Source organism: Equus quagga, chromosome 3, assembly GCF_021613505.1.
Source record: "Equus quagga isolate Etosha38 chromosome 3, UCLA_HA_Equagga_1.0, whole genome shotgun sequence".
In the NCBI taxonomy this organism is placed as follows: Eukaryota; Metazoa; Chordata; class Mammalia; order Perissodactyla; family Equidae; genus Equus; species Equus quagga.
Genome location: NC_060269.1, coordinates 12,497,683 through 12,519,762, shown reverse-complemented (window position 1 = coordinate 12,519,762; position 22,080 = coordinate 12,497,683). Strand labels below are relative to the sequence as shown.

The window sequence follows — 22,080 nt, the reverse complement described above, 5'->3', positions numbered from 1 at the left end:
ACAAAATAAGACCAGAGCAGTATCTTACAGGTATTAAACATATAAGTTAAAAACATATGTATAGTGTATACTACATGATTTCTGTTGAAATATCAATAGAAATAAAAGGGTTTAAAAAAATCTGTCCTATAATTTGTGCCAAATACATAGTAGAAGTTATTTTTTGAACAAAATAAATATATATTCAGAATCCCAGTATGTTTAGTTTGGTCTTATTTCAGAATTACTCTTTATAGTAGACTTCCGTCTTCCCAGTATTTAAAGATTTATAGGGATTTCAAAGAATTCATAGTTATTAAATACATACGTAGTCTTAACCGTAAAATGTGGATTGTTTGCTTACTATCCTTTTGTAGTAATTTAAAGAAGAGAATTTTAATTATGAATCATTCTTCTATTTTATTTTTCCTCAATGCTTATTTTCCTCATCTATTTCCATTTTTGCCTTTTTGTGTAAGAAGTTCAGCAGTTCACGAACCATGGCTTCAAAATTGGCTTGTGTAGTAAGCAACATATCTTCCTTTCTTTTTAAAAACACACATTTCCTGTTGTTATAGTTGGTGTCATTTGAGGTTTGTGTGGCTTCAATTTGCCAGTTTCTCAGCAGTAGAGTAAGCCCAAAGCTACACTTATTTTTTCTTTTTTCTATGGCATTAATACTGGGGAGTTGGTTTATATTTTCATCTAATGATGTCCTAAACATTATAATAAAATAAGAAATATATAAATGCAAGTTAAATAATTATTTTGACAATGTCTATAGCTCAAGGGAAGCAGTAAAAGGAAAGATCATTTAAAAAAATGTAGTCAATGGGGCTGGCCCCGTGGCCGAGTGGTTAAGTTCGCGCGCTCCGCTGCAGGCGGCCCAGTGTTTCGTTGGTTCGAATCCTGGGCGTGGACATGGCACTGCTCATCAAACCACGCTGAGGCAGCGTCCCACATACCACAACTAGAGGAACTCACAACAAGAAATATACAACTATGTACTGGGGGGCTTTGGGGAGAAAAAGGAAAAAATAAAATCTTTAATAAAAAAAAAATGTAGTCAATAAATCAGGCTAATGTGATATGTCATATAAAGGTGATTCAAGAAGTAGATGATAAGTAAATAGTTTTTCTCCATCTTTCTATGTTATTTTATCTTTCCATCGATAAACAAAGGTTTTATTTACTTACCTTTGAGCTTCCAGCCTAGCATCTAGAACACAGTAAGCATTCACTAAATGTTTGCCAAAAGGACAAATAAGTGAATGGAAATAGACCTGAACCTCATATCATTTTTTTAATTCTTGTCGTATTAACATTGCTTGCTCCAAGTTGCAATCCACTACCTGGATAAAGCAAATGTATCATGATAGAACATGGCTCACTATCTTCCTCAATGATTTATCGTACACATCATTTTTAGAATTAAGATCCGAGACCACAGACCATTAAAGCCAGAAGTCACCTTAGAGAACATTTGAGTCCATTCCTCTATTTTGTAAATAAAAACACAGGTCCAGAAAGGCAGAGAAAATTTTAAATTAACTCCAAATCACACGACTCAGAGCCAGGACCAAACCCTGTTCTCCTAGTTCCCAGGCCAGTTTCCTTTAGTGACACCATGATAAGTGTCCATGCCAAGAACTCTGGAGTTCTGAGAGTTGCGTTTCAGTCTTCTTTATTATGGTGTAAAGTCAGTCAATATACTTCCTTGAATACTACTTCCCTCATTTCTAAAGAAGAGACGGTAAATTTCATCAGACTTCAGAGTATATTATATAACTAATGACACTGCATATGTTATTGCTATTTATTGCTCTGAGTTATTTATCAGCATCTAACTGTTTATTTCATTATGCCAGCTTTATATTTATTTAGTGCTCAATCTTCTAGGAATACTGAAAATTTATCAAGACATATTCTTATACGTTTCACGTATAAAGAGAACGTTTGACAACCGATGTATAAGATCATTGTCAATAACTTGAAATATTAGTGATGAGAGAATGTGTCGTGTTCATAAGGATATTTTTAATCTAATGTACCTTCCTCCAGAAATGTAGTTAAAGCATTACTCTTAGCGAAGTAAATGTAAGTTATAAAAACTGGCATTATTCATTTATTCAGACGTCTAGACTTGCAGATGACTTTTCAAAGAATCTCCTTAAGCCACCTTATTTTATATTACTCCTTAAAGCTGCTTCTCTGTTGTCGTTATTGAAAGAATATGATTATGTAATCAGACTCCATCAACTGGGATAAGGATTATTTGTGGCTTATACTGTATTAACCACAGACATTTTCTGATAAGAGGATACTGGGCATAATTATAGTGTAACGTAACCTTACATCTATCCATGACTTCAAGTGAAAAATCATCCCTCATAAATGTAAATACTGTGGTTGAGTAAGACTTGATATCTAACAGAATTCATAATTATAAGTAAATTCAAACATGGATGTTGAAGGATACTCACTAATGTGAAAAAAACTACCCTATTTAAGATGTCCTCTCAACATTTACTGTTAACCAGAAACATAACAAGGGAAATAGAAATTTGGGGAATGAGTAAAATTTTAGTGTTTATGGGTGTGGATGTTAGTTCTACAATGTGTTTTAGTGATTATGGTAAAAGATCTCAGTGAAACCAGTCTGTTTGCTGTATAGAGGTGAGCTGTCCATTCAAAACAAGTTATTAGTGACAGCAGCTAGCAAGTTTTCAGGTTTATATTCAGAAGTAAACTTACAGACTTCCCATAGCTATAAGGAGAAATCCCAGTGAATAAAACTTCTATTTGTTGTAGTCTTCACCAGTTCTTCAAAGTTAGAACCAATACACTATTCCTTTTTGATTCTCCATGCCTGAGATTTTATTTTTAAAGCTATTTTCCCAAGCTAATCGTTTTCCTACCATGAGCTTCTTCCTCTACAATCTCTCTAAATGACAGTTTAAATGAATATAGTATTAATGTTATAGGTGAAATCTAATTTATTTGTTTGTTCATTTGTTTATTAACTTTCACTTGAGGATAATTTTGTCTAAAGACTTTTGTCCACATTGGTTTTGTTGTTAATAAGTACCAGACTTCCCCACATAATCTGAAATAAATGCTTTGGGAGGAGATCGACTGTGTCTGTAGCTCCCAGGCAAGTTTCAGTGCCAGGACGTATTCAGCCAATAAAATGCTTATGCTTACTTTGTGGAGCGCTGTGTGCTTTGAAAGTGTTTCCATCCCAAACATTTAACTACTGGTGATAAGACCATGGAAACTTTTAGTAGCCCTGCTCTCCACTCCTTCTCCTCTTAGCAGAACAGGCTAGTTCTTCAATGCCAAATCTATGAGATTACAATGTCCCTATTGAACTAAAAAGATACTCATACCATACATAATACTTTTGTTTACCCACCTAAACTATTCATTATCATGAAAAAAAGAAGTCTAACAGAATCAACAGAAAGAAAATATGTAGAACACCTGTTTGGGAATTTAGTGATACACACAAATTTAGAAATGCTGCCCGTTTATTTAGATACCATAAGATATACCTACATTTATTTGTGCTCTCGACTCATACTGGAAATTTTCAAATGTGTACTTGTCAGATCTTCTTTGTCGCATCTTAAATAGTCTGGCACCACGGTTACTGAGATGGGATAGTTCTTCCAACATGATGTCTTTGGGAATGCTGACCTTTTTGCCCAGGTCCATGCCATCTACATCTGTAAAACAGTATTCATGTGCATGAAAACCTCAAGGCAAGCATTTTTAAATCCTTTGCTAAATTCCATAATTTATTGCCTGCTATATGCTGGTGTGACTAAGCGATGGGCTCTTTACGCACACTGCCTTGGGTTGAATCTTGGCTCCACTCCTTTCTAACTCCATGATCATAGATATGCTGCTTATTTTTTCTAAACCTCAATTTCCTCATCTCTAAAGTGGGGCTAATCGTAATAATACCTACCACATGGGTTGATATGAGGATTAGATAAAATGCTTCATGTAAGGCACTTAGCATGGTACTTAGCACATAGAGTGACTGAAGATTAGCTAATGACACTATTAATATACTTGGTGAGTTTTCAAATAGCACTGCTTTAGAGTTATCTTAATAAGCTCTGTTTGCGCCTCACATTTTTATGTATCAATTTGAGCTGTCCCTATTATTAGAATGCCTGCCCTTCCACCCACATCACCCTACTTCTCTGTCTCTGTCAAAATACTGTTCAGTCTTCATCCAGCACGAAGGAGCCTAGCATAAAGCAAGCAGATAGGTATTGAATGAACAAATCCTCCTCAATTCAGCTCAATGGCCATTTCTGTGACTCCCTTTTCTAAAATCTCTACTCATGATGATTCATGCCTTCTCTGTATTCCCATAGAATTGAATTACAATTACTTGATTCCATTTTACTTATTTTATGGGTTTGCATTTTTTTTATGTTTTAGTCTTTATGACTCCCGTGCCTTAAATATAGGAGATGTTCAATAAATGAGAGTTATTTTCTATTTCTAGCACTGAAGGACTTTTTTAAAATGCAAAAGAGATGAAACTTCTCCACTTTCTCCTTTAATCAGAAATATATTTCTGTGAAATCCACACAGTTCTTTTGCCAGTGTGGAGTGCTGTTGAATGCACAGGAAGAAAAATTGGACCATCATTAAGATAAATGATTATTCTGATTGATGGGGACAACATTTTTTGATGATGTGACATATTAACCATAATAATTAGGCTTTTAAGGTATTTAGAGATAAAGCAACAGAATTATTTATTAAATTTTATCCCTATTTTGCTTTGAAAAAAATCTATTTGTTTACATATTTTGATGTTACATGGAGAAGAGCTCCACTAATTATAAAAATTATAATATCAAGACTTCTGCTTCTAAGAAGATAGAGTAGATATATTTTCCCCATACTTCTACTAAGTACAACTAAAAATCCTGGACGTTATGTATAAAATAAACATAAGAAGAATCTGAAAGTTGGAGAGAAGAAGGGAGACATGCAAGGGACCTCAGGACTCCAGGAACAACATGGTGGTGAATTCTCTGCCTTTTCTTTTAGCCTCCTTTATCTCACTTAGAGCTGAAAATGCTAGGAACCCAGAAACATCAACAGGTACAGACAAAAAATTCTCTAATAAAACACTGTTCTCTCTAGCCAAAAGACTAGGAAAGGAGCAATCTAGCAGGACAGAAAGCTTTTAGACAATAGCCACTCTAGCCAAATGCCACAGAAAAAACTTTTGCCCCACTCATGTCAACAAAATCCCTGTGGGGAGCCCAGAATTCTACCCTTGTGAGGCTGTAACAAGGTGCCCCAATACTCCCACTGGGGTGGTATCAGAGCAGCCAACCAGGAAGCTGGAACTTTCATCCTTGTTGGCCAGTAACAACCCTCCCTGCCTGCAGTGTTAGTGGAGACTACCTAGGGATTCCAAACTCCCACCCCCTCCCAGCAGAAACTAAGAGGCACCCCCACCTCAAGTTTCAAGGGAGCCAAGTGGGGAACCTGGACTTCTACTTCCACCTGCCAGTGACGAGGTGGCTCTCTCCTCCCCCTGCTGAAGCAGTGTCAGACCAATATAGATGAAACAAAAGATTAAATAAGAGCAAAACTCTCAGAAACTAATATGAAATTTTTCAGCTCACATAAAAAATCAAGCAAGAACCAGGATGATCTCAAACTGAATGGAAAAAGATGCCAATACTGAGATGATTGAGATATTAAAATTATCTAACAAAGATTTTAAGGCAGCCATGACAAAAATGCTTCAAAGAACAATTGTAAAGCTTCTAGAAACAAATGAAAAAAATTAGAAAGCTTTACAAAGAAATAATAAGTTGTGGCAGAGAAGTAAAAGATGTACGGAACCAAACAGAAACTTTAGAACTGAAAATACAATACCAAAATAGAAAGTTCAGTGGATAGACTCAACAGCAGAGTGGAGGGGACAAAGGAAAGAATCAGCGAACTGAGAGAATAGAAATTACCCAATAAGAACAACAGAGAAAAAAAGAAACTGAAAAGAAAAATGATCAGAGCCTTAGGGATTTGTGGAACTATAACAAAAGATAGCATTTGTGTCATTGAAATCCCAGAAGGAGAGAAGGAGGGTGGGGCTAGAACACTACTCAAAGAAACAATGGCTGAAAACTTACTAAATTTGGCAAGAGACATAAACCTACAGATTCAAGAAGCTAAGAATATCCTATACAAGATAATTCTATAGAGCACCACAACAAGACATATTATAAAATTCTAAAAACTGAAGGCTAAAGGAAAAATCTTGAAAACAGCCAGAGAAAAATGACAACTTCCTATAGGGATAAAATAAAAATGAGAATGACAGTGGGATTCTCATCAGAAACCATGAAGCCCAGAAGGAAGTGACACAAAAGTACTGAAAGAAAAGAATTGTCAACCCAGAAGCTGATACCCAGTGAAAATATCCTTTAGGAATAAAGGGAAAATTGAGACATCTTCAGATGAAGGAAAACTAGGAGAATTTTTTACCTGATGACAGCCTCAAAGAATGGTTTGGGCTGCTGTAACAAAATACCAAAGACCGGTGGTTTATAAACAACAGCAATTTATTTCTCACAATTCTAGAGGAGAGAAGTCTAAGATCCGGGTGCCAGCATGGTTGGGTTCTGATGAAAGCCCTCTTCTGGGTTGCAGACTGCTGACTTCTTGCTGTATTTTCACCTAGCAGAAGGGACAAAGGAGCTCTCCAGGCTCTCTTTTATAAGGACATTAATCTCATTCATGAGGGCCCCACCCTTATCACCTAATCACCTCCCAAAGGCCCCACATCCTAATACCATCACATGAGTCATTAAGATTTCAGCATATGAATTTGGGGGGGAGATAAACATTCATACTATACAAATAGCTAAAGGAAGTTCCTTAAACGGAAAGGAAACAATAAAAGGAGGAACTATGGAACATCAGGAACGAAAAAAGAATATAGCAAGCAAAAATGCGGTAAATACAATAAGCTTCTTTTCTCCTCTTGAGTTTTCTAAATTATGTTTGATGGTAGAAGCAAAAATTATAACACTGATATAATTATATTTAAGACAATTATATTACAAACAGGAGAGGATAAAGGGACATGAAGGTAGGTAAGGTTTATATACTTCACTTGAACTGATAAAATGACATCAGTAGACTTTGATAAGTTATGCACATATAATGTTATGCTTAGAGCAACTACTAAAAGCTATAGAAATACACTTGAAAACACTATAGATAAATAAAAATGGAATTCTAAAAAATGTTCAAGTAATCCTATAGGAAGGTATGAAAAGAAAACAAATTAAAAACAGAGACAACAAACAGAAAATAAAAAGCAAAATGATAGACTTAATCCATAATTACGTTAACCAACAGTGCTCTAAATATACCAATTAGAAGATGGAGATTGGCAGATTGGATTAAAACATGACCCAACTACATACTGTCTACAAGAAACTCACTTCAAATACAGTAATATAGGCAAGGTGAAAATAACAGGATGGAAAAGGATATATCAAGCAAATATTAATCAATGGAAAGCAGGAGTGGTTATATTAATATCTGATAAAATGGACTTCAAAGAAAATTACCAGGGACAGAAAAGGACATTATGTCATGATTAAAGTGCCAATCCACCAAGAAACCCTAGAAATCCTACGTGTGTATGCACCAGAAAACAGAGCTGCAGATGGAGCAAAAACTGGTACAACTAAAAGGATAAATAGACAAATCCACAGTTATAGTTGGAGATTTCAACATCCCTCTCTCAACAAGTAATAAAACGACAGACAGAAAATCAGCAAAGATAAAAAGGATTCACCAATACCATCAACCAGTAGGCTCCAATCAACCTTTACAGAACTCTACTGAACGACAACAGAATGCACATTCTTTTTGAGTGCCTGTGGAACACATACCAAGCTGGACTGTAAAATAAACCTCATCAAATTTAAAATATTTGAAATTATACAGAGAATGATCTCTGGTCACAAAGGAATCACACTAGACATCAGTAACAGAGAGATAACAGGAAAATCTCCAAACATTTGGAAACTAAACAACACTCTTCTAAATAATCCAGGGGTCAACGACAAAGTCTCAAGGGAAGTAAAAAATTCATTGAACTGAATGAAAATGAAAATATAGCATATCAAAATTTATGAGACAGATAATGCAGTGGTGAGAGGGACATTTATAGCACTTAATGCATATATTAAAAAAAAGGAAAAGTTTCAAATCAATTTTCTAAGCTTCCAACTCAAAAATCTAGAAAAAGAAGAGCAAAATAAACCCGAAGAAGGAGAAGGAAATATTAAAGATAAGAGCAGATATTTAAAACAGGAAAACAATAGAGAAAATCGATTCAGCATGAGATGCTTTTTGAAAAGATCAATAAAACTGACAAATCTGTAGCTAGACTGCCATACAAAAAAACGTAGACGACACAAATGATCAATATCAGGACAAAGGAGGGGATATCACCACAGACACTGCAGGTAGCAATGGCTAATGAGAGAATACTATGAACAACTCTACACGTAAATTTGAAAACTTAGCAAAAACTGACCAATTCCTTGGAAATCACAAAGTGCTACATCTCACCTCATAAGAAGTAGATAATTTAATTAATCCTGTAACTATAAGACAATTGAGTCTATGATTTTAAAATATCCCAAAAAAAGAAATCTTCAGCCTTGGCTGGTTTCACAGGAGAATTGTACCAAACATTTAAAGAAGGATTAGCAGCAATGCTACACAACCTCTGCCTGAAAATAGAAGAGGAGGGAACACTTCCCAACTGACTTATTAAACTAATGTTACCCTGATACCAAAACCAAACAAAGACAACACGTGAAAAAGAAAGCTACAGATCAATATCTCTCATGCATACAGAAGGAAAATTTCTTAACAAAATATTAGTCAATAGAATTCAACATTATACAAAAAGAATTCTACACCATGAGCAAGTGAGTTTTATTTCAGGGATACAAGGCTGGTTCAATATTCTTAAACTAATGTATTCCATCATATTAACAGGCTAAAGAAGAAAATTCACATGATCATACCTTTGGGATCTAGGACTGGGCAAAGTGTTGTTAAACTTGACACAATAAGCACAAGCCATAAAAGGAAAAATTGATAAACTGGGCTTCATCAAAATTAGGAACTTTTACTCTGAGAAAGACTCTGTTAAGAGGATGAAAACAAAAGCTACAGAGTGGGAAACAATATTTGCGAAACGTATTTGACAACAGGCTAGAATGTATAAAGAACTCTTAAAAGTCACCAGTAAAAAAGCAAACAATCCAATTAGAACATGGGCAACAGACACGAAGAGACATTTCACCAAAGAAGATACACAGATGGCAAATAAGCATACGAAAAGATGCTCAACATCATTAGTCATCAAGGAAATGCAAATTAAAACCACAATGAGATATCACTATACAGATATCAGAATGGCTAAAATGAAAAATAGTGACAGCACCTAATGCTGGGGAGGGTGTGGAAAAACCGGGTCACTCCTATATTGCTGTTGCACGTGTAAAATGGGACAGCCACTCTGAAAAATAATTTAAGAGGTTCCATTAAAAACTGAATGAAGAACTACCAGCAACACGGGCATTTATCCCAGGGAAAGGAAAGCTTATGTTGATACAAAAACCTATATACAAATGTTCATAGCAGCTTTATTCTTAGTAATAAAAGACCAGAAACAACCCAGATGTACTTCATTGGGTAAATGGTTAAACACACTGTGGCCCATCCGTACCATGGTACTCAACAATAAATAGGAACAAACTATTGAAACACACAACACCTGGATCTATCTCCAGAGAATCACACTGAGTGAAAAAGCCAATCCCCCAGGCTACATACAGTATGATTCCATTTTTTGGCATTGTTGAAATGAAAAACTACACATAAAAATGTGGAGCAGATTAGCGATTGGCAGGAGTGTCTTAACGGTATCATCGTCAATATTCTGGTTGTGTACTACAGATATAGTACAGATATTGTACTACAGTTTTGCAAGATGTCACCATTGGGGGAAGTTGGGATAGCTCTGTGTTATTTCTTACAACTGCATGGGAACTACAATTATCTCAAAATAAAAAGTTTAATTAAGAGCTACAAGCCATGAAAGACATGAGTGATCCTTAAACGTATATTGCTAAGTGAAAGAAGCTAGTCTATAAGGGCTGCATACTGTATGATTCCAACTATATGACATTCTGGAAAGACAAAACTATAGAAGACAGTGAAAGGATCAGTGGTTGCCTGGGGCTTGGGGGGAGGGAGGGGGGCGGGATGAAGAGATGGAGCACCAGGACTTTTTAGGGCAGTGAGACGATTCTGTATGATACTATAATGGCAGATACATGACATTACGCCTTCATGAAAACCCATAGAACAGCACCACACAAAGTGTGAGCCTTAATGTAAACTATGGACTTTAGTTAATAATGGTATATCAATATAGGGTTACCAATCATCACAAGTATACCACATTCATACAAGATGTTAGTAATAGGGGAAACGGTGTGTTGGGAGGAGAAGGGGTATGTAGGACCACTCTATACTTTCTGTTCAGTTTTTCTGCAAACCTAAAACTGCTCTAAAAAGTAAAGTCTATTATTAAAAAAAAGTTCAGTTTAAAAAAATTTCATAGCCCTTCCTAATACAATGCAGAGCAGTGTTGTCTGCTCTTGAGGATGCCAGAAAAATAAAAAAAGCTGTGCTTTACCATTGCCAGGGATGGCAGAAATAGCTTGTGGAGGAGGAGAAAGCACACAGCGGAGGAGATGCGGGTATTTTCTAGCAGCTTCCTGAGTTTGTTTGCCAGCCCTGCTGAGTTCTACAGGGACTGTTTGCCTTTGTTTATTTCAAGTGTTGGAGGCTCTGTCGCCTGTGCTTGGAGCAGGCAAGGAGGAGCTGGGTTATTTCTCAGTGTGTCTCTGACTACATACCTCAACACTCTAGAAAGTGTGACACGGGTGGGCTATTCCAACTTTTTGATTCTGGAATCAGAATAGCAAGTTCCGTCTAGATCACAAAGGATAGAAGTCTCAGTATTGCTTAGGGTAATTTGGTCCAATACCAGGGGAGGGGAGAATCTCCTTCCTTAAATGCTTCTTAAAATAATTCAATTAGCAACACAGAGGGGGAGAGAGAGAGAGAGAGAGGAAGAAAATAAAATAATAACACAAAAAGTCGAAAGCCACAGATTTTTGTCCATTAACCTTTTCCAGAAATACATATTCTACACAATGTGGTTATATATTACAAATAATGTTTTTAAACAAATTTAGATTTTTTCCTGAAAAATTTTTCTAATGGGACATTTTCAAGAAATAAAAATGCCCTGGAGCTAGCAGCCACGAGGTAATGCAGAGATGACAGTCCTCACGGTGATGGAACCTTTCTCCTTGCGATTAAGGCTACGAAGGTTTTCCATAAAGAAACCAAAACAGGGGTACAGCTTTTCTCTTCCTCCTCCTTTCTGTTACCAATTTGAGTCATTATAAACAATTAAATGAAAATAGAAGTGCTAGAAAAAAAGAATAGCGTGTTATTACATTAATTTCTATAAATTCTAAATTCCAAGCTATGGCTTGTAAGTTTAATTTTGGGGCCCCAAAACAAAAATTAGAGAAAATGTTTTTATCTCATTTTCCTCTTCCTAGTGGCCGGCCTCCAATATTAGCTGACTCCACCAACATTTCTGAAATAAACATGTGACTTAAGTGAATTCCATCCCTCTGGCCCCTGAGATTTACAGTACTCTTCTGGGGTATGTTTTATAGGAATTAATCACCTTTGTGAATGATTCAGGAACAGGGATGTGACCTGACCTAGACCAATGAGAGTGACGACCAGGACTTTTCTTTGTGAATGTTGTGCCAAAGATGCTTTCTTTCTTTGCTGCATGTAAGCACAGAAGTATACTGCCCAGGAACCTGTTGGCAAGCACTTGGTAGGATGATAGAGCCAGACTTGGGATGAAGCTTATGCCAAGGAAATCAGAATAGAGACAGAGAGAGAAAGAAACCAGGTCCTTGATGGCACCATTGAGCCACTAGATGAAGCCTTACCAGATCACATCTGAACTTTTCAGTTATGGGAGCCAACAAACTCCCTTATTGTTTAAGCTAGCTGGTTTCTGATTTTCTGTTGTTTTCAACTAAGAGCATGCTAACTGATGTAGTTATTCTCTCTAGGCCTTTGTCTCACTGATGTAGGTCCAAGCAGCATATGATTGGAGTCACAAGGAAGAGTGAGGAAGCCTAACCTAGAAGCCCAGTAATGGGGGAGGGGGGGCGGAGCGTGGGGCTCAAAGGGAGAAGAGAGCAGAGACGTGAAGAAAATGGATATACCCCTGGCCACAGACTTCTTTGGGTTCATAAGAAACATTCACTCCTTTTTAGCAGAGCACTACAACCATCACTCAAGCTGCTACGAGGAGTAGATGTGCAACAAGAGCCATGAAGAGCTTACCTAACCTCAAAGGAGCATGCAAAGAAATAATCAGCTGGCACAGTCCATTATTACTAGGAAATTTATACCATGAGATGGGAGAAATAAGAGACAAAAGAAAAGAGGAGGAGAAGGCACACAAGATAATTGACCAACTCTCAACCTCTTCTTCATATTCCATTCTACTTCTATAAAGCCTATATTTTCTCCCTCCTACTCATAAGTAATAGACAGTAAGTTAATTGGCTTTGAGTGGCCATCTGAAGTTATTACGGATCTCTGGGGCCAGGAGCACTAGAGGCGCAGTCCAGTGGTGTGCTGGAGCAAGTTGTACTGGTTCGCAAGAATTGATTGACAAATTTTCAGGAATTCTGCAAGCCAGTAATTAAACTCAGTGAACACAACCATTACTAAAATTAAATTATATAAAATTAATAATTAGATAAATTATATTAAAAAACAAAGCAATAAATACTCAAACGGTATCACTTTCTAAATCTTTTACTACTTTTTGCTATCATCTATGCTCTTGACCTTATTTAGATCCATTGTATCTGTATCTTGGAAATATTATATAATGTTATATTCCTGCTCATCTCTTCCCAAGTCTGTGTTCAGTGCCTCCTTGATGGTAGCTTGAAATTGGCCATGGTGGGAATATTTATACCATAGAAATTGGCAAACTCTACAGAGCAAGGCATTTCTCCTCCCAAAGAACCAGTCGTTAAACATTTACTAGCATACTACTAGACACAGGAATATATTAAGTCAACATAATTTGTGTAAACAAACAACAAAAGACATAAACTAAACTCTCCACAGTTTTCTTCCATTCCCTTCCAATAGTTAAATTTATGATGTAACTGGAGCAGGAGTTCCAGACCATCTGTGGGTTGGGGAATCTATTGTATGAACACTCTCATTACTCAAAACTTCAGAGTGAAGAACTCTATCAACTAAGCACATAGAATTCTGTGATCAGCTGTTCCCTGCCCCTTGTTGCAAACCCCTGGGCAGGGTCTGAAGAGTGTGTTTAATTTGGATGCCTGGTGAATGATATAACTTATTCAGGATGCATATTCTTGCCCTGATGGATTAGAAGGTTGTCTTTGTGGCATTAGATCATCTATTGAAAATAATATTGCTAGGCATACTTTCCTACTGATGTCATTTATAGTGGTCCAGAATTTTTTATTTATTCTTTAAAGATATTATAGGAGTTTATTATATTTTGCTATTATTTCAAAGAAATCAGTGATTGTGTTTGAATAGTTAAATATCAAATTGTATAAAGATATAGACATATAACTTTAGGGTCTTGACAATGATCCAATTTCCACAAAAAACCCACAATTTTTAATCTACTAGAAATATTAAATAGCTGTTACCAATATTCTTTCTCAGTAGTGTCCTCAAATATATAATATTTTTGTAGTTAAATTAAGACAAAATCTCACATTAGAAAGTTCAAATATTTTGATTTTTGAGTATACTTTCTTTCCACTTTCATGCTGTGGAGCCACATTCCTATAAGTACTAGAAAGCAAATGGAAAAGTGCATTTTACTGGGAGAATATGCATGACTTTTGACAATGTGATCTGTTCCTTTTTCAAGCCTTCCATCAATGTGCAGGCTTTCCAGCAGACACTGGACTTAAATTCCTCTAAAAGGAAACATTCTTTTTTTTCACATTTGTTTCAGAGGTCAACATTCTGAAACTTGGTCAACAAACACTTATCTGTGCACAGGTAGTTCTGCATTGTTAATTTGAAATTTTGATCCTGTCAAAGAACCCTATTTAGTTACATGAGTGAATCCAATTCATAGTTTGCAAAGCTACCCATTTACAGTTAATTGTAGTAAGACAAAAGATCTTTTAAAGCTGTTTCCCCATGAGTCACTGGCAGTTGCAATTCTGGTGAAATGAGCAAAGCCAGTGGAGGGGAGTTACCTGAAACTGACTTGCTTTAAGATGGTCCTATGGATTTACTTACAAGCCTCATTGAGGCCAGGAGATTTTCTCTGCACTTGCACAGGCCTCTTCTGCCTGTTTACAGACAGTTGGCCTATGTGGGTTGGACAGTTGTCCATAACATAGACATTATTGCATGATGCAACATACATATACACATATTATAAAGAAGGTAATAGTCCAGACCGTGATTTTGAATAATGCCTGAAAAAGACTACAATTGACAAAATATTTATTAATAATTTTCCTTACATTAAAAAGTTGACTTTGGAACCCATCTGGAATTCTTTATTTTCCTATTTCATATCTCTTTGCTTTGATTTGAGTTCTAAGACTATTTTATAAAGTGTTCAAAAATTTACTATTAATTAAAATATTATCATTTAATAGCTGTGTAAATCTATAAACAGTTAAGAAATGAGATTACCAATGTACTGAATTACACAAATTGAATTACACAAACGGAATCATCTAGTACTGTTTATTGGATGTACGTCCAGACCATATCCGAGTGCAAAAAGATGAGGAAACTAGGATGATGGAACGATATGGCTAGAATTAAACACTGTACCTTCAACTTTGGGGTAAACTAGAATTCAGCTTAGTCCTCTGCTGCCACTTTTGTGGAGGGCCTTCTTAGTGATTTAGTAATCCATGGCATACTCAGAAAATCTATGAATTCACAAGATATTATTGCACATCAATTTTCAAAATAAAACATGCTTTTTCTTGGGTTATGAAGATGCTAATGAGAAAATTTAAGCCAAAGACAACTAACAAACTTGTATGCTGAAACATTATGTTAAGTTCTTCTTCTCCCTCAAACTTTTTACATTTACCTTTTTACTTTTTACATTTGATCTGTGGTCTTTAAGGCCTTCCGGGTATCCTCATTTTGATATTGATGACTTGATTAGTTACATTTTAAGATACAGGAAAAGTACAAGAGATCTTCACTTGTTCATCTGAAATTCGAGATTTTATACCCTGTACTTTTCAAAGTGATTTGCAATTTATGTGAATATTATCATTGCCTTTGTTATTGGTGGAGAAACTCACATACACTGTTTGCCTTCGGCACGTAGCTCAGTTAATTAGAATCACGGCGTTTTAGAATTAGATATATCAGCAAATCCAGCCTCCTCATTTTCAGATGAGGACTCTGATGTCTGGTCTGGAACCCAGGGCTCCCGGGCCCATATCAACAACAGCACTCCATTTAGAACCTTGGCTTCCTGTTTTCAGACTACAAACCTAAACTCTTTTCCTGAAATCACAAAAACGATCTGCTCAGTCCTCTTGTGTGCACTGGGAAAGGCTGTTCACCAGTCATGGGGGAAAAAAACAAACAAAATACGTACAAAAAAAGTTCATGCAGAGCCTAGGTGAAAGATTGTCGGATGAGTGAAGCAGCCTTAAGAGGCACTGTGGTCTTCTCCAGTTCTGAAGCTCTTCTCAACTGTCAGCAGTGTCTGTGCCTAAGATTAGGGGACGGCGAACTCTCAGTTCTTTCTATGGGTATTTTAATTCCAATTCCTTTCCTCATCATTTCTGCACAGGTGCCAGTTGCTCTAGGGTGCCTCTCCTTGTTCCATTCTTGTTTCTCCTTTATCAACTTATTGCTCCCTATCCTTTTATCCTGCCCTGTCTCTCTCTCTCTTCCTTCAGTATCCAAGTCTGAGATGAGTTACTGAGTGAGAGAGGGACATGATGAACACTGGAGAATATGTACAGATTCAGGAGTAAATAGCACAGGGCTGGTGGGCATGGAACTATTGTAAGCCATCTTTTCTTGCCCCCACAACTAAATCATGCATAGATAATGGCAAATACTTGTGTGTTTCTGTCTGTCTTTCAGAATAGTGCTTGTTAGATGGTAGCAACGTGGCTCTGATACTTCTGTATAAAGCTTAGAGGTTTTGTATCACAAGTAGCACAAGACAGCTACCCTCATCAGCTCTAATACTTCTAATGTGACGATGATCATGATACGATGATAAGGATGGTAAATCCGGAAGTATACAGGCTTAGTGTTAGGGGATACCTTTTATTAATTATTTGTTGGGAGTGTAGTATATTTGCTTCTAGTACATAATTTGACACCAAATCATAATGGGTCTGTATTAAGTGACAATTTGGGGTGTAGTTAGTAGATGCTGGGAGTTATCTACATTTTTACTCAAGCCATCCAGTTCTATGTGTTTTAGTCTATATAGATAGGATTTCTCAGTAATCTTTTGAGGGTATTTCTCCTTTGGATGGAATGAGTGCTCTGATGTCAAACTCTCCCTTTTGATTACTATATTTTCTTACTGATTCGTCTCAAAGGCTCAACAGCCGTAGTCTCTCTCCCCCACAACAGGAACTGGACTGAACGCACAGCTTATGTTTAGAAGACAACTCGTTTAGCCATCTCATTGTCACAGTTCATTCTCCTCCAGGCTAAATGTTTTTGAAAGTGATATAAAAAATAAGTGAGTTATGATACTGCAAAAAAAAGAAAGTCCCGATGCACAGGGAAGAAGGGACAATTGTTCATCTTTATAAAGGACAATCCAGTTCAAATTTGGTTTATTTAGTCTTATAATTAACACTGAAACAGTTGCATGCTTTAAATTATTCAGATTTTCACTGGTGTGAAGCGTTCGAAAGTCTGCAGGATTATTCCCACAAAGATTTCTCTGGAGTCCAGCTTTTATTTCTGCATCCTTAGAAAATATGATACTCCCCTACTTGGGTCTTTAAACACCATGTTGTATACAAACAGTAAAGTTCCATATAAGATGTGAGATGAAATAAGACAGGGAAATTATTTAAGCTGTTTCATAAAGTACTTAAGTTATTTTATCTGAGATGAGTTAAAAAGAGTCTATGATTATCCTGTGTTATCTGGAATACTTGACCTCCTAACAAAGGCAGAGCATGTGACTCCACTTACGGGGACTGGAACTCTACTTGGGCGGGAGGCTTCCGCAGACTTTAAATGGTCGGGACCTCCTGGGGGTGAGATAGTAGTTTTGAGGATTTTTCCCCTTGAGATATAACTGTATTTTTTCTTTATATTTCATTTAAAAAGTTGTTATACAAAAAAGGAAAAAGATATTCTTCCTCTTATAGGACTAACGTAGAGTACAATCCAACACATCGTTTAAACTGGAAATATGCTGAATGGATCAATTGATTTGTGATTATGATGCAATCAGAAAATGATAACTCATCTCAAGTCTAGTTTTACAGTACATAATTTAGTCTCAAACTGAGGTGATTATTTAATTTTTGCCTTATTGATCAGGAAAAATATTCAAACAATTTCAAGTAAACTACCTGAAGCAGGAAATACAAAAAAAGCATAAAAATTTAAAAGAAGCATGAATTTCAGGACTTTGGATTGGTGTAAATTAAGTTCTGGGATCTGATTCAGAACTATTCTCACTTTATTCCAAGCTAGTGTGACATCACAGTGAAACATGGGGACTAAGTTAAATCCAGTATGGTGATTTTGTATTGCAGAGAATAGAAAACAAATCATAAAAGAACCCCTCAGATACGACTACCTTGTGTGGGGAGCGTCTAAAACAATCTGAGTGGTTCTATTCAGGTTCTTTATGGAAGGTGAAATATGAAAACACTATACTTACCCCATTCCCAGCTGCCACAACCAGATCTATGTCTTTATATCTCAATATTGTTCAGATAAAAGGTTACATTTCTTGTCAATAGAGGGGAATTAAGGAGGCATCCTGAAAACTCTGCAAATATATCCGGAATGGCTCAAATCAGCCCTTAAAAGGATCTAGATTCTACTTATTAACTTTTAAAATTGGTACTATCCCAGAGCTGGCCTGGTAGTGTAGCAGTTAAGTTTGTGCACTCTGCTTCAGTGGCCTGAAGATTGTGAGTTTGGACCCCCAGCATGGACCTACACATGGCTCAGCAAGCTATGCTGAGGTGGTGTCCCCCATACAACAAAGGGAAAGATTGGCACAGATGTTAAGTCAGGGCCAGTCTTCCTCACCAAAAAACGAAAAAAAAAAGGTGCTATCCTTTACTCCTGAACAAAGTTGAATTTCCTTTATAACAATCAAAATGCAATGTATGAAACATTGCTGTCTAAAACTATTTGCTAAAACTTAAAGAAAAGGAGAGAGTACAATATTATTTTGCATCTAATTTATATTAAAAATTTTTTGAGTCCTATGCTTTGTGACTGCAAGAACTTTATATTTTCCTAGAAATTATAAATAAAAGTAGATTTTCACATAAAATATCTTGGTAAATCAATTGCTAAATATGAAGACTGCTTTCAGGGTTAAAAAAATTCACAATGAATATGAATTCCAACTTAGCTTTTGCAAAAAAAAATGGATGACAGAATAATATGACTTATGTAACATAAGGTAAAAGAAATCGAGATAGACCATATGGAATGAACAATGAAGACAAGATTGTATGAGACCTGTCCAAAACAAACAAACGAAAAGAATTGAGAGTGAATTAACTTATACTGTGAAACGTGAAAGACAAGCCAAGCAGAATGTACATCAGCTGTCAGATTGCTTCATTCCTTTAGAGCAGTTGTTCATCTGAAAATAGCTTTCCAATGAGAAGGATGACTACGAAAGGATTAGTTACCATAGGCTTTTCCACACCCTCTGGAGCTCCAGGGTTGTTATGACAGAATAGCAAGAATTCAAAGATAGTAAACTATAGAATATTAACTAACATCAGGAAGGATCTACATTAATGCTGAGCTATATTACTGCTATGAAGAATTGTTATTGATACCATTTCCATGGATTTCTTTCATGATGGCTGATGCTTGCTGTTTCTTCTGCTTCACCATGGCATTATGTGATAGCATGGTTTTTTGTTCCCTGTTAAAAATAAAGGAACATTATTGAGACAATGTAAAGAACTCATTTGGAGTATTTTATAATCATCCTTTTGAAAGAGTCTCTTTGCTCTTTACTAAGAATTTATTATCGCTTTCTACAGAAAGACTTTTATATGCATTTGTCGTCTGGTGACAGAGCATGTTACGCGTTGACAGGCAATGTCACAGTAAACAGACAATGATTCTCAGACTTTCAGGCCCGCTCTTATCTGCACACTAGCACAATGATCATCAGGCAATGAGGAACAGTGAAAGACCTGGCCTCCTTTCCCCTCCCTCCATTGTTTCCTTACTGGCCTTCATTTGTACCAGTATCCCAGTACATCAATTCCCGCAAACTGTAAGAACGAAGAAAGGACACCAGATTAAACCAGAACTCTTTGGTGGTGGCATTTTAATATTGGCATCAACAGCTTTCCTATAAAGCAAAGAATGCCCCTTTATGAGTCACAACTCTGAACTTCCTTGGCCAACTGACTAACAAAACATTTTAGGAAACGATATACTCACCTTGCTCTTAGATTGTGCTTTTCAGCAGGGATGAATCCCAATTTGTGGAAGAAAGACTGGAGATGGAATATGGATGGCACTTTGGCCCGATGGTTTTTATCCTTGAGCCTGGGACGGCATGGTCCCTAGCTCTGACTCAAACTGGGGACTGAGCCTTTCTGAAGAGACTGGCATCCAGCTGACATCAACTCACTATATATAGCACCAAATACTTCAGCTACTCATATCTTCCTGGCGAAAGGGAGAAACCGAGAAAGATTAGGTTCTCTCCATTGTGTTGTAGTGTGTGAGATAGTTGAATGAACATACAGAAAGTTTTTATGGAGCATAGTCTATTAGAAGAGATGCAGGCAAAAGGGATTTAAAAACCTTTTTAAGATGTAGCTCTCATGCTACATCTTAATTGAGGTGGCAAGAGACACATACATGCATTAGAACAGAATGATAAGTTAACAATTAAAATGAAAGTATGGACAATAATATCTATGGAGTTTCAAGAAGAAAGAAAGCAACATCGGGTGGGTCAATAGAGCCATCCCTTAAGCAGGAGTGAGAACTTATGCAAGGGTCGGAAAAATGGGCAATATTTGAATGGTAATGTGGGGGGGGCATCTAAAATGGCTCTAGCAGTTGAGCCATGAAGCTATCTGAGTAAAAGCTTAGACTCATCGCTGGGTCATGCTTTTTGAAGAGACCCTGTAGAGAACAGTGCCTACAAAGTTGGCTGGTCCCTGCAAGGTCTGGAGTCAAGGATTCCCATTTGGGAGAATGGCAGGATAGCAGATTTGGAAGGTAGGCCATGTTGGCCTCCTGCTGGTCTCTGAACACAGCAGCACGTTCCCAATTCTAGGCTTTTGCTTTTACTATTCCCCACTTCTTGGAACACGCTCTGCCCCTGCCCACGTGGTTCACTCTCTCGCGCATTTAGGACTCCGCCCAACTATTGATTCCTTATAAAGTCCTTCCCCAATCACCTTGTCTAAAATATCACATGGTGCCTCCCTCTAGTTCCTTACTCTGCTTCATTTTTCTTTGTATTTTTGTATTAGTTAAGATTAAAATCAAATGGGAGTGACAGAAAACCCCCTAAAACAGAACTTTTAAAAAGATGGAAGTTTGTTTTTCTCACACATAAGCTTAGTCCAGAGGTAAATAATTTAGGGTTGGTGTGATTGACATAATTATCAGGGGCTCAGTCACCTTCTAACTTTTTGCTCCATTGTCCCTAAAATGCAGACCCCTTGGGCCTACATGGCTGCTTCAGCTCTAGTCTGCATGTTCATATTTCAGTCGGCAGAAAAATGAAAAAGTAATGGCGGCGGCACACTGGCTCTCCTTCGGACCTGTCCTGAGAATGCTCAGACCTCTTTTGCTTATCTCCCTTTAACCAGAACTTAGTCAAATAGGCATACACAGCTCAAGAGAGGTCGTGAAACACAGATTTTATTCTGGATGGCCATGTGCCCAGTTAAAATTCAGAGGTTCACTTACTGACAAAGGAGATATTTGGTTACTGGGTGACAACTCTCAGGTTTTGCCACAAGAACACGTCAACATTATTTTATCTTTCTATCTATCATCTATCTATCTACCTTTCTATCTATCTATCTATCTATCTATCTATCTATCTATCTATCTATCTATCATCTATCTATCTGATACCTCTTTTTCTTGCTAAAATGTGAAATCCATAAGGGCTTGTGCTTTGTCTGTATGTCCAGCAGCAGGAATTGTGTCTGGATGTGGTGAGCACTCAGTATTCATTGACTGAATGAATAAACGAGTGGGTTGGAGATTGTGGAATGCATTAAAAGTTTGGCATGAGTTTGGAATTCTCTTCCTCATTATGTCAAACACTTGGGGAAAAAATAGGATTGTAATAAATGAGCAGTCACTTGATTACAAGAAGATGGCGACCACCTGTGGGAGAAGTCGTTTTGTACGAGACTGAAATAGGTTATACATCTTGGTGCCTGATCTCAGGACTGATAGTTCAAGGTAGTACATGGTAGGTTTAAGCGAACCTATTCTAACTGCTTCTAAGCAAACGTTGGCATTGAGGTTATTAATTAGGTACCAATAAGAAACCGTTTAGCCAAAGCCAGTGAATTTAAATTCCCTCTCGAGATTCCTCAATTGCTCTTATATTCCTGGATTAAGCATTTCGTGTACTGTGCTGTTAGTCAGGTCTCTTAAACTCTCAGTTTTTTC

At 36.8% G+C, this 22,080-nt stretch overlaps 1 protein-coding gene across 2 annotated transcripts in view; it reads right to left on the bottom strand.

The window, feature by feature from the left end:
- Window positions 1-20,025, bottom strand: part of MYOZ2 (myozenin 2) — a 38,586-nt gene extending 18,561 nt beyond the window's left edge. The window contains exons 1-3 of one of the 2 annotated variants that reach the window (XM_046655595.1): window positions 19,870-20,025; window positions 19,251-19,339; window positions 3,538-3,707 (exon numbers count right to left, since the gene is read on the bottom strand). In XM_046655595.1, the coding sequence (XP_046511551.1) occupies window positions 3,538-3,707; window positions 19,251-19,326 (246 nt within the window). In that variant the 5' untranslated portion in view covers window positions 19,327-19,339; window positions 19,870-20,025. Of the gene's footprint in view, window positions 1-3,537; window positions 3,708-15,036; window positions 15,138-19,250; window positions 19,340-19,869 lie in introns of those variants that run through there. The other variant, XM_046655597.1, reaches the window with a different exon arrangement.
- Between the last annotated feature and the right edge of the window lie 2,055 nt (window positions 20,026-22,080).